This window comes from Peromyscus californicus, unplaced genomic scaffold (genome assembly GCF_007827085.1).
Source record: "Peromyscus californicus insignis strain IS unplaced genomic scaffold, ASM782708v3 Scaffold_5__1_contigs__length_169319896, whole genome shotgun sequence".
Taxonomy (NCBI): domain Eukaryota; kingdom Metazoa; phylum Chordata; class Mammalia; order Rodentia; family Cricetidae; genus Peromyscus; species Peromyscus californicus.
The window spans coordinates 32,506,325-32,525,033 of record NW_026294573.1 but is presented as its reverse complement, the minus strand read 5'-3'; the positions used below and the strand labels follow the sequence as shown (position 1 = coordinate 32,525,033).

Here is an 18,709-nt window from a genome sequence, read left to right as displayed (position 1 = left end):
TGAGGACCAGAAACTAGCAGCATTTAGCTGGTTAGGCATTTGGCTGGTTAAGCATTTGGCTGGTTAAGCATTCAGGATTTTGAGCAGCAGTTCAGCTGAGAGCCATTGGGATGAGGACACAGAAGCTTCCAGTCTGAGGAAACAAGACCAACTGAGGAACTGGCAAGGTGAGATAGCTGTGGCTTGTTCTGTCTCTGATCTACCAGCATTGACCCCAATAACTGGCCTCAGGTTTGATTTTATTAATAAGACTCTCTAAGATTCCTGCTACACCTTTTTCTTCACTTAATCATAAATAACTGATGGATTTTAAGCAATGATGATTGGGTGTGTGTTTTAGTATGTCATTGTAGCAGCATATGGAGTACAGATTTGCTAGAGCAGTGATTCTCAACCTTCCTAATGCTGCGACCCTTTATACAGCTCCTCATGTTGTGGTGACCCCCCAACTATAAAATTATTTTCATTGCTACTTCATAACTGTAATTTTGCTACTGTTCTGAATTATAAATATCTGATATGTGACCCTTGTGAAAGGGTCGTTAATTTCCCCCCGCCCCCATGGGTTGCAACCCACAGGTTGAGAACTACTGTGCTAGAGGCAGATCAGCTGATGACTAAGCAGTTAGGAAGTGCTAAGAACTTGAAGGTTGACCTGACCTATGGAGTAGTAAACCAAGGCTGTCCTAGAACAGTACTTTGCGACTCATTGGGGAAGGTAATGGCTGAGAACAAGTTTCAGCTGAAGAGTTGGATCGATGGTGGTACAACTTTCTGAGTTAAGAAATACAGACTTTACTGAAAAGATAGTAAAAGGTTCCAACATGTTGAGTTTGAAGCAATTGTGGAATAATCAATATCCACATTGAACGTATTTTGGAGCTCAGGAACTTCTAGGATGGAGATGTAATTGAAGTGTAAAATGGCAATAAGACCAATTAGACCAAGTATATGGCCACAGAAGAGAATGCTAAGAGTCATAGGGAAAACATACCTGTATCAGCAGGAGGAGTGACTCTATGTGGTAAACTGTAATCAAGCAGGTACTGGCCACAGACCAAGGCAAGGGGCAGCTTAGGGGCTACACTCACTCCAGGAGAGTTAAGATTTAAGCTCAACACAAAACTGTAGTTACTTTGAGATCTTCTAAGCTCAATTTCAAGGTTAAAACTTTTAAAAATTACCTGTGTGTGTGTGTGTGTGCGCGCGCGCGTACTGACAAAGGCTGGAGGTGTTAGAGAACCCTGGAATTGGAGTTACATGGAGTTGTGAGAGGCCTGAGGTGAATGCTGGAAGCCAAACGTGGGTCCTCGAAGTAGCAGCATGAACTCTGAATGGCTGAACCATCTCTCCAGCCCCCAACTGCAGAGTTCTTTGAGTGTGAATTTCATGTTGCAATGTCAAGTTTGGACATCTCTGCAAACTTAAGAAAAGACCTCTAGGGGAAAAACTGGCTATACTCAGCAGGGTTTGAGTTGAGCCTCATGGCATAAACCTATAATCTTAGCTACGCAGAATGCTAAGGTAGAAGCACCGTGAGTTTGGGGCCAGCCTGGGCAACTCAGTGAGTCTAGTCCCAAAACTTTAAAAAAAGAAAAAAAAAAGCTAAAGTACTGAGCTGTACCTTAGTTGATAGGGTGATCGTCAGGCATACAAAGCTCTGATATCAGTCCCCAGGACTGCATAAAAAAAGTGTGGTAGCCCACGTTTGTAACTCCTGACCATGAGAGACAAGAGGGATCATAATTTCAAGACCGTTCTTGACTACATAATAAATTTGAGGTCAGCCTTGGGGAAGAAAGACTGTCTCAAAAAATGGGGGAAAAAGTGGATGCTGCTGCTTAGTGGTAGCACCTGCCAATCATGCATGATGTCCTAGATTTAATTCAGTATGGTAAATCACAATTTCACTAGCTTGGTGAAAAGATAGTCAAAACTGTGACTCTCGTAAAAGGACAGGGGTAATGTTTTAAAATTAGTGTGTGTGCCTAGCACACACGGAGATCGGAGCCCAGTTTGTGGAGGCCAGTTCCCTCCGACCACACGGAGCCCACGGTCAAAATCAGGTAGGTTACCATGCTTAGGGGCAAGTGCCTTTACCTGCTGAGCCACTTCCCCAGCCCAGGTGATAACATTTGAAACAGAAGTTCCCAAAATGAATCCATAAAGAAATAATTTATTCATCTACCAGAAATGAGAAAAAAATTGTGAATTTTTCATAATGCTGAATTTATCATTTTGCAAACGTGAGACAGTGGTAATCAATAGTAGCATGTATTTACGCTATTGGTAAAATAAAAGTTGCCATTATTAATAATTATCAACTTCTCAAATTTATCTGAGTCCTGAAATTTGAAAGCTTAGATTCACCAATTTAGAGGTGCTTTTGTTCCCATGGCCTGTATCATTTTTTAGACATTGTCTTGACAAGAGTTCCTCCTGTGTGTTTTATGGTGTCGGCTCAGTGACGAGTTGTAGCTGAAGGACTTTCCACACTCATTACATTCATAAGGTTTTTCTCCAGTGTGATGTCTCTGGTGTTTCTTAAAGGATGAATCGTGCCTGTAGGCTTTCCCACAACGGTTGCATTCATAGGCTTTCACTCCTGTATGAACAGTTTTATGATTGCTAAGGTGTATCCTTTGCCTAAAGGCTTTCCCACATTCCTTACATTTGTAGGGTCTCTCACCAGTGTGGATTCGCTGGTGATGTGTGAGATATGCTCTATGACTAAACGTTTTACAGCAGGAAGTGCACGCATAGGGCTTCTCCCCAGTGTGAATTCTTACGTGTTCACTGAGGTGTCTAATCTGTCGGAAAGTTTTCCCGCATTCATGGCAGCTAAAGGGTTTCTCTCCAGAATGAGTCCTCAAGTGTTGGACCAAGCTGATGTTCTGGCTGAAAGCTTTCTGACATTTATCACAGACGAACGGTTTCTCTCCAGTGTGAATTCTATGATGCTGGTTGAGCGATGAGCGATGCCTGAAGGCTTTGCCGCACTCCTCACATCCAAAGGGCTTCTCTCCAGTGTGGATTCTCTGGTGTGTAGTAAGAGATGCGCTCTGACTAAAGGCCCGTCCACATTCCTTACATCTGAAGGGTTTCTCACCAGTGTGAATTCGCATGTGCTCTGTAAGGTGAATAGGTTGTTTGAACATTTTTTCACATATATTACACCCATACAGCCTGGCTCCTATGCAGCTCATTGGACTGTTAGTTGAATCTAATTTACATTTGTTCCTCCTCCTAGCGGGGTTGTATTTATGGTGCTTCTGCTCTAAAATAACATTGGAACCTTCAAGGTTTTCCCCGAATTTGTTCGCTTCTTGATGTCCCTTTTTGTGGGTCAAAACAACTCGCCTCCCACCTTTCCTACGGGTTTCCTGGTGCCTTTCTAATGTCTCATCGTAGCTGGAGGCTTTTGTCAATGTAGAACAAACAGTGTCCTCCTCCATGAGCCTTTCCATCATGGTGCTTTGAGGGAACTTGAGGGAAGTGTCATACTCTGCGGCTGACTCTTTGGTTTCTGGTTTACTTTTCTCATCTGAAAGACAAGAAAAAAAAAAGGAATTCAGATAACTCATTCATTATGCTTTGAAAAAAACTCAACCACTGGGGCTGGAGAGATGGCTCAGAGGTTAAGAGCACTGGCTGTTCTTCCAGAGGTTCTGAGTTCAATTCCCAGCAACCACATCTGATGCCCTCTTCTGGCCATGCAGACACAGCACTGTATACATAATAAATAAATAAATCTAGAAAAATAAAATAAAATAAATAAATCTTTTAAAAAAGCAACCACTAGCCGGGTGGTGATGGCCCACGCCTTTAATCCCAGCACATGGGAAACAGAGGCAGTCGGATCTCTGTGAGTTCAAGGCCAGCCTGGTCTACAGAGCAAGTTCTAGAACAGCTAGGACTGTTACACAGAGAAACACTGTCTTGAAAAATTAAAGGGAAAAAACAAAACAAAAACAAAAAAACCAACCACTGTAAGTGTTACAGAATAGAGATTTAGATAACAGTACAGAAAGAAGCATGAGATTTTTTTTTCACTGTATTTAGATATTGGTGTAGAATAATCCTCTTGTACACTGTAAAGATTTGTCATTGGAATTGGTTTAATAAAACGCTGATTGGGTAGTAGCCAGGCAGGAAGTATAGGCAGGGCGACCAAACTAAGGATGATGGGAATGAGAAGGTCGGAGTCAGGAGTCACCAGCCAGATGCAGAGGGAGGAGACGAATGTGCCATGCTAATAAAGGTACTGCCATATGGCAAAGCATAAATAGAAATGTGGGTTAATTTAAATGTATGAGTTAGCTAGCAACAAGCCTACGCCAACAGTTGAGTATTTACAATTCATATAAGCCTCTGTGTGTTTATTTGGGACCAGGCAGTCGGGACAAGAAATGTCCATTTACAAGATATAGTTATGCAGCCTGGCCAGGCAATAAGAAATGAAATTAAGAAATAGAGAATGGGGCTGTTCTGTTGGCAGTGCTTGCCTAGCTTATATGAAACCCTGGGTCACTGAATAAACTAGATGAGATGGCATATGCCTGCAATCCCATCACTCCAGAAGTGGAGGCAGGAAGATCAGAAGTTCAAGACCAGCTTGAGCTACATGAGACCCAATCTCAAAAATAAACAGTAAATTACAAAAAAAGCAATGAGTAGGTTGTTTGCGTCTGTTTTTATATGTTGTAAAATTTGCAACATTCAATTCTCTCTGAGTGTCTCTTTTTTTTAGGGTTTTTTTTTTTTGTGTGTGGAGACAGGGCCTCACACAGCCAACGATGCCCCCGAACGCCTGCTCCTCCTGCCTCTACCTGTCAACTGCTAGCTCTGCATCACACAGGTGACTTAGTTGTGTTCTAGTGACACTGAGGAATGACACCGAAGGACTATGCCTTCTAGGATAAAGATGACTTTAAACTGACAGCTGCTTTTCACAAGCAGTCTCAGAAGGATTAGTAAGATGTCCCACACACCCCCAGCAGCAGCACAGACACCAGTTCAGAGCCTAGGATCTTAAATAAAAGTACTCACAAGAGCATTACACTACCATTAACTAAAAGCTGTAATGACTATGTTCTGTTCCCTATAGCTATTAATGTACCTGTGAAATATCATTTATGTAAAGGAAACTTATAAGAAACCCAGAATGGCTGCTGCTACTATGTTTGAGGTAAATGTCCTTTAAAATCTGACTAGTTGTTTTAGTTTTTATATTTTATATATAATTTCTTGAGACTCAATGGGAAGATTAATTATAATAATTAGAATGCACACAATACATGTATGAAACTGTCAAAAAACAAACTCAATAAAAAAAGTTTTAAATTCTGGCTAGTTTTCTTACTTAGCAATCATTACACTATTACTAACTAATATTTCAGGTGACATGTTTGTATTCATGGAAGGTATAATTTCCTGTAAGTTCTTTTTTATTTTTATTTTGTTTTTGGTTTTTGATTTTACGAGACAGAGTTTCTCAGTGTAGCTCTGGACGTCCTGGAATTCACTCTGTAGACCAGTCTGGCCTCGAACTCAGAGTTCCACCTGCCTCTGCCTCCCCAAATGCTGGGATTAAAGGTGTGCACCACCACAGAGGCAATAACAAAGTTTGAGTTTAGCAGGCCCTTGGTTCTGGTCCCGGATAGGAGGGGGATAATGGGAAGAAACCATCTGTGTACCCCATCCAAAGCTGAGGGAGAGAAAGTTAAGACTGAGCTTTGAATTTGGAATTTTGCTATTGCACTGAATTAAAAATTAAATAAATACTTGTTTATTTGAGGTTTTGCTTTTTAAAGATGGGGTCTCAAGTACCCCAGGCTGGCCTCACTCCTCCTACACAGAGGAGTGTGACTTTAGGGCCTGCCCTCCTGTACCACAGTTGCTGGTTAATGCTCCCCATTTCAAAGCCAGAGCTCTACAAGGTCACTTTTAAGAGTCCATCAAGAAACAGGCTAAAAACCAAAACCATAGCAGCCTTCCTCTTTTTCTTCTTGTTGCTTGCTTGGTGGTCCTGGCGTGTGCAGGCAGTTTCCTGCCCCCACAGCCTGTGCTAGTCTCAGCATGATCAGTTATGGATGATAAAACCCAGGAGGATGTACAAGCAAATATGATTTATAACAGGGTAAAACAAGTGGCTGACTACTTACGATCATTATGGATATTAATTTTGGAATATCAAGCAGGGTGTGATGGCTCTTGCCTGTAATCTCAATATTCAGCAAGCTGAGGCAGGAGGATCACCTTGAGTTTGAGGCCGGCCTGGGCTACATAGTAATAATATACTGTTTCAAAATGCCTGAAAACAATGAATAAAAGTTTAAAAATATGTCAAAATAGAAACGTTCAAAGTAAAGTGTTACTACTTAGCGGCAATAAACAAAATATAATTCTAAAAATCTGTCATCTATAGTAGCGAATGCAGGATTTCATGACAAATCCGACACAGGATATGTAATACGTGTAAGACCTTCATGGAGAAAATCCTGAGCCTTTTTCTTTTTGAGGCAGAGACTCATGTAAACCAGGCTGGCTTTGAGTTCCTGACCCTTCTGCTACTTACTGCCTCCTAAATTCCACACTAGAGGTTACACAAACGCTGTGGTCGACATGCACATATCCGTATCTGTCCGTGCACACAGGCGAGGGATACCTCTAAAACAGCAGGCTGACGCAGCGCTGCTGGGTCATGGGCCAGACGCCCCTTCATCTGACTAGGCACACCAAACCTCCTTTCAGTCAGTTTCACTGTTTGCATTCCAGTTAGCTTGAGTGTTCTCAGAACTCAGCATTTTTGCCAACACTTTAACATTACTGCATTATTTCTTTTAACTTTCCTGATTATTTGTGAGAGAAAAGCTTTTAATTATTTAAATTACATGTTTGTGTGTGCACACATATCCCAGCACACGTGGACAGAGGTCAGAGGATAACTTTCAGGAAGTCAGTTCTCTCCTGTCACATTGTGGGTTCCAGGGGTCACATTCAGGGCTTTAGTCATGGCAGCAAGGACCTCCATGTGTCGAGCTGTCTTGCCAACCCTCTTGCAGGACTTTTTTATGAAGTTGTTATGAGGAAAATTATATACATGAGTTAAAAGGAGAATGAAAACTATAAAATTATAGTGGGAAAAGGAGAAATAAAAGCAAAAGAGAAAAGGATCTGTGCAATGTGATTGGCACTGAAAAAAAGACCCGTTTCAGAGAGACAGCAAACGTCTATAAGATGTTTCATGTCAGACGACCTTCCGGTCCTGTGAGGGGATCTGACTTAACTCTAATGAGGACAAGACTTCTCTCCATTCTAATTGAGGAGACTCGCCAAGGCTTGGGAAGGAAAGGAGCAATGGGAGGGTTGAAGTGAGACCTAGTGTAGGCCCTGCCAGCGCCCTGAGTCTTCCCCACAGCCTAGGAAGACCCCAGCACTCTAGCATCCCTACCCCACAGGGCTCATCTACCCTGGTCTCACCGAAAATGGGATCCTCTGGGCCTTGACTCTCTGCCATCCATGGTCCTTCTCCTTTCTCCAACTGGGAAATCACACGAGGCTTGGAGAGTCGATATCCTGCTCAGAGAGTTAAAGAACTATGAATGTTGATGCTGCTGTTTAAGAACCGCCCCAGAGTTTTGGCCTCAGAGTTTTGGTCCAGCTTTTGGCTATTCAGGGTTCTGATAACCAACAGGGTTACATCTTTCTTTCCTAGCTCTACCAAATAAAGTTGTCCCTTAAAGAAGTCATCAGATACGCCCTGACATGGTCTTCAAAGGAACAAGACATCTCTAACACAGAACCCACAGTCAAAACCCAGTGAACCCCTAAGATCAACAGTTTACCAATAATGGCTCTCATAATGGGCAGGTTTGTGGAGGAAAGCTGGCATGATGGTTAATTTTTAATTTTCAACTTGACACAACCTTTAATCACCTAAGAAGATTCTTTTTTTATGTATAATTTTTTAGCTTTTTTATTGATTCTTTGTGGATTTTCTGAGAAGATTCTTAATTGAAGAACTGTCTAGATCAAGTTGGTGTGGAAAGCTGTCATAATTAATGAGAGAAGACCTCAGTCCACTGTGGGTGGCACCATTCCCCAGTCTGGGGCTTTGGACTACGCGAGAGTAGAGAAAGCTAGCTGAGAGCAAGCAAGCAAAGATGTATTCTAGCCTTTGCTCTTTACGGTAGATGTGATGCTTAAGTTCTTGCCTCAACTTCCCCAAAGTAATGGACTGGAACTAAAATCATGAGACGAATAAACCTTCTCTTCCCGGAGTTGCTTTTTTTTTTTATCACAGCAGCAGAGACGAAATCAGAACGGCTGGTTGGTCCTCACCCACTGACACCAGGTTTCTGTAGTTCTCCAGCATCACCTCCCGATACAAATCCCGGTAGGCAGGGGCCAGTTGTCCCCACTCCTCCTGGGAGAAGTCCACAGCTATGTCCTTGAAAGTCAACGCTTCCTAGAATGTCAAACAGTCAGTGAGAGCCAGTCCACCCCAGACAGCCTCAGGAGCTCTGGCAGTATTCTAAGTTCAGAGGGATTCCACACCAGTTTCGCCAAGAGTAGCTGCTGGGTCTGTCTAGAGACCGCTGCTATAATAGAGGACCAAGAACAGCACGGATGGAGGCAGTTTTGGGACGGGAGAACAGGAGGCGAGCAGGCGGGCGGGGAAGGAGGTGCTTTTGCCTTCACACTCAGTGTCCCTAATACCTACGCATTTGTGTGTTTTTCTTGAAAAAAGTTTAAATTAGCATACACAGTGTTAGGTTTCCTTGTGGCATTTTAAAACAAAATTTGTTTTTCTTGGCTCCCCAACCTTCTTCGGCCTGGTGCCCCTGAAGCCCGCTTGTTCCCTTCCATGTCCACCCACAGCCTCCTTCCCACGTTCACGTCACCCAGCGTCGCTGCCCCCTCCCACTTCAACACCTTTGTCCCTCTCATCTCCTACGGCTTCCCACACTTCCCCACCCACACACAGACATGCAGACATTCTTCGTTAGGATCCACACAGGAGAGACCATGTGGTATTTGTCTTTCTGAGTCTGCTCCCCTGACTTTATACAATTTCCAGATCCATCCACTGTCCTGAAAATGTCACGACTTCATTTTTCTTTACAGCGTGTTAAAAGTTCCATTGTGTGCACACCACATCTGCATTAGCCATCAAATGCAGCGGTAAGTTTCTCCGGTCCCACCTGGCCCCAAGGTCCTGCAGCCACTTATAAAATAATTACTCAGAGGCTTAAATTAATTACCAACTGTGTGGCCTATGGCAGGCATCTTGCTAGCTAGCTCTTTCATCTTAAATTAACCACTTCTATTCATCTATGTATCACCACGTGTTCCGTGGCTTTACCTGCGTCCCATTCCACGTTGCTTCTTGGATGGTGGTTTGGCGTCTCCTTTCTCTCCTTTCTCCTTTCATTGTCTCTCTAGGATTTTCCCACCTTCCATCCAGCCCTGCCATAGGCCAATGCAGCTTTATTTATCGACCAATCAGAGCAACACACATTCACAGTGTACAGAGAGACATCCCACAGCAATCTACAGGCTGATGGGCAGCGAGGCTGGTTCCATTTTCTTGCTACTGTGAATAGTACAGCAGTAAGTATGGATGTGCAGAGTGTCTTGGTGGTAGAATACAGAGCCCTCTGGTATGTGCCCAGGAGTGGTATAATGCAATCATATGGAAGACTTACTTGAATTTTTTTGAGAAAATTCCATAATGACTTCCATAATGGCTGTGTTCACAAGCAGGGAGTAAGGGTTCCTTCCCCCTACATCCTCACCAGCATCTGTTGCCTCTCTTCTTGATGAGAGCCATTCTGACTTCAGTGAGATGGAATCTCAAAGTCGCCTGTTTGTTTCTGTTGAAGGTTTATTTATGTGTATGAGTCTTTTTCCTACATGCATGCATGTGGACCACACGTGTGCCTGGTGCACTAGGTTAGAAGAGGGCGCTGGATCCCAGGAACTGGAGTTACATACAGATGGTTAGGAGCCACGTGTGGGTGCTGGGAACTGAACCCAGGTCTTTTGCCAGAGCAGCAAATGTCACTGTCACTTAAGGTAGACTGGACTGACAGAGACAAGGTCGGGGAGCTGGATTCACGGGACTGCACCACTACGGGACTTTTAAAAAGTAGCCAAAACTCATTATAAGACCAAAATGGAACCCTGAAAAAGTATTCAATCCCAAAGAAGGTGTAGACGACGACGAACGCAGGAACAAATACAAACAGGAAGAGAAAGAAGCCACCACATCAACACCCACGTGTGAGCGGACTAAACCAGCACGCGCTGGCTGCGTAAGGTCAGACTGGAGACAGGCTCAAAGGGAAGGCGGGAAAGGGCTCTGTGCAAACAAAGTGGGAAAACTGGAGAGCCAAGTTAAAGTAGGCTGCAGGCAAAGGCGCCCTGCTAGACTTTAAAACAGGGGCCTCTCAACCTGTGGGTCGCATACCAGATACTCACATTACGATTCTTAACAGTAGCAAAACCACAGTTGTGAAGTAGCAACAAAAAATAATTTTATGCCTGGGGATTACCACAACATAAGGAAGTATATTAAAGGGTCGCAGCGTTAGGAAGGTTGAGAACCCCTGCTTTAAAAAGAAGCACACTTCAGATAAGACTGAGTAGGTTCAGGGTGGGATGGCTGTAATCGGATGGCTATTGCGTAATGCTAAGAAGGTCTGTTCAAGGAGAGAGCCCAAGGCCAGGCAGGGTTGTGCACACCTTTAATGCCAGCACTCAGGAGGCAGAGGCAGGCGATCTCTGTGAGTTCGAGGCCAGCCTGGCCTACAGAGTGAGTTCCAGGACAGCCAGGGCTACATAGAGAAACCCTGTCTCAAAAAACAACAACGAAAAAGACAGTCCAAAGTGTTTGTTTCAGACGGGAGAAACTTCAAAGGAAGCATAAGTGATTTTCCTCAAGCCCAAATTTCAATAGAACTTATTTTCTTCTAAATAATACTACTAATTAATAATAAAACTGTCAGAACTAAAGAGACAGACAGACAAAAAGAAAAAAAACACACACACACAAGACAAAAACAAGCCCCAAGCCACTGAATTTTGCATCTCATATTATTTTCACTGAAAATGCTTCTGTTTCCAAGAAATTCTCTTTAAAAAAAAATTTTTTTTTTTTTGTTGTTGTTGTTTTTTGAGACAGGGTTTCTCTGTATAGCCCTGGCTGTCCTGGAACTTGCTCTGTAGACCAGGGCTGGCCTTGAAGTCAAAGATCCATCTGCCTCTTAAAGGCATGTACCACCATGCCCAGCTTATAGGCAATTTTGAGGCACCCAACATGGATGTTAGGATCAAACTCAGGTCCTCTGCAAGAGCAGTGCATGCTTTTAATCACTGAGCCATCTCTCCAGGCCTCCAAAAATCTCCTAGTAAATATTTGGGTTTTTTTTAAGATTTATTTCTCTACTGTATGTGTATGTGTGTACCTGAGTGTATGTATGTACACGATGTACATGCAGGTGCCCATGAGGCCAGAGGTGTTGGATCCAACTGGAGCTGGGAATCAACCTGAGTCCTCTGTAAGAGCAGCAAGTGCTCTTCACCACTGAGCCATCTCTCCAGTGTCTGTAAGTATTTCTTTATACCTATTCTAGAATTTCCTTCTGTCCCAACAAAACTTCTATCAGGCAGTGATGACCTACTTCTGACACAATTCCCCAAATGGTTCTGGATTCTTTTGTTTCCTATTCACCTGAGAAAGGTGTGGTCTATGTGGCCTGGCCACTTTTTTCTCTATTTACCTCTCATGTGGCTGTTTTTAATACTATATCAATGGTCACAGTCATGCACACAGATCACTAGAAACTTTGGAATGTACTTCTCGCTTACACATTTGATGGTTATGATTTATGTTAGAAACTGCTTTTCCAATCTGTTGTGCATGTATGTGTGTGTAGCATATGTACACATGTGCAGGTGTGTGTACCTGTGCTGTGGGCTGCAGAATATATCATAAGAACTCAGCTGGTTATGGCAAAGTCACTACCTGGAGGGATCAAGGATTTCCTCCAGAGGAAGCCAAATTCCAAGGAGCTTTTGGTGTTACTTGGCTTGTTATATATCAGCTGTCTTCTGTTATGAAAATCATGTGCCTTCATAGTTTTCCCAATTGACTTTTCCCTAAGAAGGGCTAACAGTGTGGACTGATCACTCTCTGGACATACACATTCCAGGTATTTGGAGAACAGCCTCAGGAAAGGCTTCCTCTGGAATCTGATATCTCCCTTGGCCACTTTCAAGGACTAGCAGTAATAACAGTCCACATGCAAGTCTCCTGATTTAAGATAAATTCCACAAGGAGACACCGCTTAGGTCAGGTGGACGTTAAGTAATAGCTTTACACAATTTAGCTCGGACCCTCCTTTCTTACACCCTTACTAACTTTATAGACCTCTAATTCCTTACCTAACCACTTCTAGGAATATTTAGATAACCTTCTGCACTGACAGCCCCAGTTCAAGCCTCCCGGTAATTATCATCATTGGCAGCATCCAGCCGGGTCCATCCCCAGATGGAGGAAAGTACCTGATCAGAGATACCTCTGTACTCTCAAAGAACAGACTTAACCATCCAGGCTACCTGTTTGAGAAGGCCTGGCAGATGTGCCAATTAAGCTTTTCTTCCTCCTTTCCCAAACCTTACCTCTAGTTCCAGATCTCCCTTTAACTATCACCAGAGGCATCTAGCCGTACACAGGTTGCCTAGCAACTGAGCACACTTTCCCCCACCCTGCAGAAAAATGGCAGATAGCTTGGACAGATAGGAGTCACAGGAAAAAAGAAGACAGTTTTATTTTCTCCCATTGACCTAGCAAGTTATAGATTCTTAATATTTTCTACCAATCACATTTAAGACTATAGTGGAGCACATAAGATCCCTCTTCTTAGATATTACCTGAATTTTGCCCTTAGTTGTTAATTCATTTCCCCATTGGTCACTTCCTTTTGGGGTTGCAAATGATAATTAACGGTTATTGCCTCTCAATGTGATTCTTATCACCCCTCCATTTGACCCTGGAAGCCTGGCTTTACATACCAGGGCTTCCAGGGCACGAGGACGGAGAAGAAAAAAGAGTATGGAAGAACTAGACGGGTAAGAACTTGAGAGGAACAAACTGAGATGGGGAAGAACTAGGTTGAAGGGCTAGAAGAGAGGACTAGAGGAATGAGATGGAAGATGAGGAAGAGCCAGATGGGGAAGAACTAGCTGGGTAAGAACAAGCTGAAAAGGACCTAGATGAGGCAGAATTAAGACGAGAGAATTAAGATAGAACTTAGAGGGAGTAATAGATAGAGAAATCAGGCAAGAAAGGAGTTAGGCACGAGAACAGAACTGAAGCTGTGTATATAGGATGTTATGCCAGAGGAGTTAAAGCAAGTGGACTATAGAGCTCAGTGTGCTGAGAATCTATTTTCTGAAAATAGTCCTCGCCATTAGTAGTTCTCTCTCCTGAGCCCCTGGGGTGTATAATATTAAGGCTGGTCCCTCAAATATTATACAAGACACCTGTGTTTGCAGAGGTGGAACATAAGGAGGGCACTGGGTATCCTCTATCATGTCACTCTCCGCCTTATTCCGTTGAGGCAGAGTTTCTCTCTGAACCTGAAGCTTGGTTTCTTCAGTGAGGCTGGCAAACAGCAAGCCCCAGAGATCCTCTTATCTCTGTCGCCCTCAGCACTGGGGTTACAAGCACACCCAGACTGTTATGCCGAGGCTGGGATCGGAACTCAGGTCTTCTCCAGTGTGCAGCAAGCACTCCCAGCCATGGAGCCCTCCCTCCAGCGCTTTGGTTCTTTTACGGATGTTTATCTTAGACGGTTTCTGTCGGTTTGGAGCTGGAGTGGAACAGTATTGCTCTCTTTGCTTTCTACCCTGAAATTAGGACAATGTTCATTTCTGATGAAGTCACTATAAAAATGGACACTGCCACCACAGAACTCTAATTATTTATATATAAGGAACTTGTATGGAACTCCCCAGATTGAATTATTGGTCTTTACCTACTTCCACTTCTCAGAAAGACAGTTTACATCCCTAAAATCTAAGAAGGAATGTGAGGAAAATGATAGGAAATTCCACCACACCTGGGATTCCGCTGCAGGGACGCTGGGGCTCACGCCATCCGATAAACATTCTCGTTGGCTCCCATCATCAGTACCATGGGATATCGGAGCTGCAGAAGGAGAAAAACCACGAGGTGCGTGCCTACCCAGATCACCAAACAGAAAAACTTTCCCCAGCCCCACTGGCAGGGGCTCCTTCCCCATATACTCACAAAGCACATGGAGCCTTGGCTGGCCTGGAACTTGTGAGACCTGCCTGCCTCGGCCTCGGCCTCCTGAGCACTGGGACTAAAGCTTTCCACACCACTCGGGGCTTGCTCTTCTTTTTAGACAGGGTCTCACTCTGTCACTCAGGCTGGCCTCAGCCACCCACTCAGCTTGGCACCACATTCTTAACCTTTGATTAGGCTGAGCATTCCCCACTGTACGGTTCACTCTGTGACCCACTCCTTGGGGTACAGATTTTTCTATCCTTTCTCCAATTAAAACACACACACACACACACACACACACACACACACACACACACACACAAACAAAAAAAAACAAAAAAAAAACTAAGACACTCTTCTAGACCTGATTCAGTGGTATTTGCCTTGGGGAAATGCCTTAGTACATGCAATCAGAGGACGGCGTCATGCCCATTGTATGCCAAAGAACTCTTTTAAGGCTATCTGCTACTATTTTTATCTCATGTGTCTACCTCATCAATGAACAATAAGCATTCAAGATAATTATTCATGCCAGGCATGGTGGCACCCACCTCTAATCCCTGCAATCAGGAGGTGGAAGCAGGAGGGTAAAGAGTTCAAGACCAGCCTCTGCTACATAGCAAGTTGGAGGTCAGGCTGGGCTACACATGAGACACAGACAAAACACCATTACCAACAACAAAGAGAGGTAATTATTCTTTTTTCTTCCATCTGTTAAGATGCTTAGTCAAAGCCCCTCAGCTAGAACATAAAAAACAACAACAAAACAAAACACTTGGCCGAATGCAAAGCATTATGGATGTGAATGAAGAGATCACATGAAACACTTACTCCTCTCCCCAGCTAATTACTTTCGAACAGACTGAGACTTGGGCAGGTCTTAAAGGAATTGACAATCGGGCTGGAGAGATGGCTCAGCAGTAAAGAGCACTGGCTGCTTTGCCAGAGGTCCTGAGTTCAATTCCCAGCAACCACATGGTGGCTCACAACCATCTATAATGAGATCTGGTGCCCTCTTCTGGCAGCAGGTATACATGCAGACAGAACACTATAATAAATGAATAAATCTTAAAAACAACAACGAAAAGGAATTGACAACTTAGGAGAAATGAGAGCAGTCAGACATTTCGATCCTGCCACTTAGAGGAAGACAATGACAAAAAGATTAATACTTGTCAAAGACAGTGACTAGAGTCTAGATGCCCAAGAGTTTTGCAGAAAACCTGAGATTCAGGGGACAGAGTTTTTGATTCTCCGGTTCTGAGTCAGATTCCCATACTCAGGAACCTGGTGGCTGGGGGGTGGGGTGTGGTGGGAGTGGGGTGGTATTCTGTGGCCAGCCCATCTTCCTGTTGTATATTGCATCTGGGGATGAGAAATGGAAGTGGTGCATAGTAAAAGTCACCTGGAGCCCAGCATTTCCTTCATAAATATCCCGACCCCCAAATCAAACATGCACCCCACATAGACCTTCTTATCCCTAACTTATCCCCAAAAGACCACCGCTTCTCCCACTTTCAGGCTGTTCTCACCTTCTCCTTCAAACATTTTTGTCACAACTTCCCACAGGGGGCGCCCCTCCTTGGTCTTCCCAGGATGGTTCAACTTCATCCAGGTGCTGGCCTCAGTGGACAGGGTGATCAGGAGCTGCTGAGGCATGACGGTGCCCACCTAACTGGGGGTGGCAACTTCTGGTGGGGAAACTGCTGGAACTTTTGATGACAGGCTTCCCAGGTGTAGGGTCCTCCTCAGATCGTAAGCTTCTACCCACCAAAGTTGGTTGAGACCCTGAAACATCAGAGACCAGTGTGACCCGAAGAACTCTGGAAGCAGACAATGTTTCTTTGGGAGACAGTCCTGTGAGCTGGTTTGAGACCTTTGTGTTCTCTCTCTCTCTCTCTCTCCCCTTTTCTTTTTTGGAGACAAGGTTTCTTTGTGTGGCCCTGGCTGTCCTAGAACTCATTCTATAGGCCAGGCTGTCCTCGAACTCACAGAGATCCACCTGCCTCTCCCTCCTGAGTGCTGGGACTAAAGGTGTGCGCCACCACCGCCCGGTTGAAAACTTTATTTATTCATTTATTTGTCTGTGTGCTTGTGCCGCGGTGCCCGGTGGAGGTCACAGGACAACTTATGGGAGTCCATTTTCTCCTTCCACCACGTGGGTCACAGGGTTTGGACTCAGGTTGTAAGGCGTGACAGGCGCCCTTCCCTACTGAGCCATCCCACTAATCCACACTTGAGGAACAAAAGGCAAGAAAGGAGCAATCCAGCCAGGTGGTGGTGGCACATGTCTTTAAACCCAGAACTCTGTGAGTTCGAGGATAGCCTGGTCTACAGAGTAAGTTCCAGGACCCTGACTCGAAAAACCAAAAAAAGAGAGAAAAAAAAGAAAGACATGATCCAGAGCATCCATCATACAGCCAGAAGTCCAGAAATGTATTTATAACTGCAAAAAGGCCTATAAGACTTGGCATCAATATTGAAATAACAGTGTCCTGGATACAGAAGTACCCATCAACTCCAAACACACAGATACAGAGACAAGCACCCAAAAATGTACAAACGTCCACACACTCTGACCTGACTTCCTACCTGGTAAGTTGCATGCTCCTTCTGCCTGCTTATGTATTTGGAGTCAAGAAAGAATCTTTGATGTCAGAACCCTGAGACCTGCACATAAAGCTCTAAACATTTCAAGTCTGGGCTTCTGTGTCCCAGTCTCTAAAATGAGGATGGTAACTGTACTGCACAGGAATGCGGTGCTGAGACAATGTTAGGTCTTCAGCAAATGCTAAGTTAATAATTAAAACCTTTTCATTTTAAAGCTGTACAACAGCATTATCTTAATTTTTAAAAATTTACATGTGCTTATTTATTGGGGGGGGGGTGCGTGTGGAGGCCACACAACAACTTTTGAGTCGATTCTCTGTTTCCACCAGGATTGAACTCAGGGCATTAGACTTGGCTGCAAAAGCCCTTACCGGGTGAGCCATCTTCGCCAGCCCCATGGCATCATCTTTTAAAGTTATTTTTTTTTAAAGATTTATTTATTTATTATGTATACAGCATGTATGACTGCAGGTCAAAAGAGGGCACCAGATTTCATTACAGATGGTTGTGAGCCACCATGTGGTTGCTGGGAATTGAACTCAGGACCTCTGGAAGAGCAGTCAGTGCTCTTAACCTCTGAGCCATCTCTCCAGCCCCTTAAAGTTATTTTTTTTAATAAACAATTAGAAATCTGAACTTAAAGTTCAGCTTGAGTATCTCGGCCGGGCAGTGGTGGCGCACACCTTTAATTCCAGCACTCCGGAGGGTCTCTGGATCTCTGTGAGTTCGAGGCTAGTGTGGTCTACAGAGCGAGATCCAGGGCAGGCACCAAAACTACGCAGAGAAACCCTGTCTCGAAAAACCAAAGGGAAAAAAAAAAAAGTTCAGCTTGAGTATCTCAGTTGATAAAACAACCCACACAGCTGCATTTTGGCACGAGCAAACAGCAACCGACATCATCACGCACCCAAGATGCCCAGCAGCTGGAGAAATGAATCCTCCTTTCAGAAATAATTAAAACTGACAGAGGGGTACGTGCTCCCATAGAACTCGAATGGAAAAAAATACGGTATGTCAAGTACAACCAGAACCATTGCAGAACTGACCGTAGCAGCAAATTTGGAAACAACCCAAACCCATCATCTGCATCGCCCATTCAGCGACGAATAGTTGCTGATACCGGGGACCCGGTCCAGGGGATCTGAGAGCCCAAAAGCAGCTCTCCTCATCCCCCGGGGGTTGGGCAGCTCTTTGAAGTCGGGGGGAGGGGAGGGAAAGGTGAATGACTGAGTGTCCAAAGAGACCGGAGCTGGTAGAAATAGCCCCAATACGTAAAAAGTCTCGTTACTAAGTGCAGAAACTTTCAGCTGTTTCTTCCGGAGCAGCTGACAGTCACAGAAGCTTGCTGGAACCCACACTCGGAACCTCGCAGCTAGCCAGTCACCCCGACCAGCCCTCAGTCCCGCAGCGGGGCTGCCTACTCACGGGAGGAGATCTGGAGCAGCCCCGGGCGGCGCGGATCCGTTCCCGCCAGCCTTCCACGCTCACACCGCGGCGCCCAGCGCGCACCGAGGCTTCCGTGGGGACGTAGGGTACCGTCGGCCTCGGGACTGGACACCGGCTTCTCCCGCTGCACCCGGGAGCGAGGCTCGGCGCGGAGGGCCGTCCTACCCGAGCATCTCCTGCTCCAGCCGAGGACGCCCGGCGCCGCTGCGGTCCAGATGCCGGAGTGCGGCCGTCTCACCCCGCCCCTAAGGCCCCTGCGCGGGCCCGGCGCCTCCACCCGGGACCCGCCCACCCCACGCCGCCCGCGCCGGCGCCCTGCCCGTGGCTCCGCCC

The 18,709-nt window shown here is 44.9% G+C and overlaps 1 protein-coding gene across 4 annotated transcripts; it reads right to left on the bottom strand.

Moving 5' to 3' along the window:
- Nucleotides 1-2,160: 2,160 nt before the first annotated feature.
- Nucleotides 2,161-18,652, bottom strand: LOC128096908 (zinc finger protein 69 homolog). Of its 4 annotated transcripts, none has more exons than XM_052717033.1 (7): nucleotides 18,356-18,652; nucleotides 17,614-17,719; nucleotides 15,853-16,108; nucleotides 14,130-14,218; nucleotides 8,344-8,470; nucleotides 7,483-7,578; nucleotides 2,161-3,544 (listed from the first exon to the last, which is right to left on the bottom strand). In XM_052717033.1, the coding sequence occupies exons 3-7, from the start codon at nucleotides 15,977-15,979 to the stop codon at nucleotides 2,412-2,414; spliced, it is 1,572 nt and encodes a 523-aa protein (XP_052572993.1). In that variant the 5' UTR covers nucleotides 15,980-16,108; nucleotides 17,614-17,719; nucleotides 18,356-18,652; the 3' UTR covers nucleotides 2,161-2,411. The 4 variants fall into 4 exon arrangements, with proteins under 4 accessions (XP_052572993.1, XP_052572994.1, XP_052572992.1 ...); XM_052717034.1 differs by lacking the exon at nucleotides 17,614-17,719 and having other exon boundaries at nucleotides 2,161-3,130; nucleotides 3,368-3,544; XM_052717032.1 differs by lacking the exon at nucleotides 17,614-17,719.
- Between the last annotated feature and the right edge of the window lie 57 nt (nucleotides 18,653-18,709).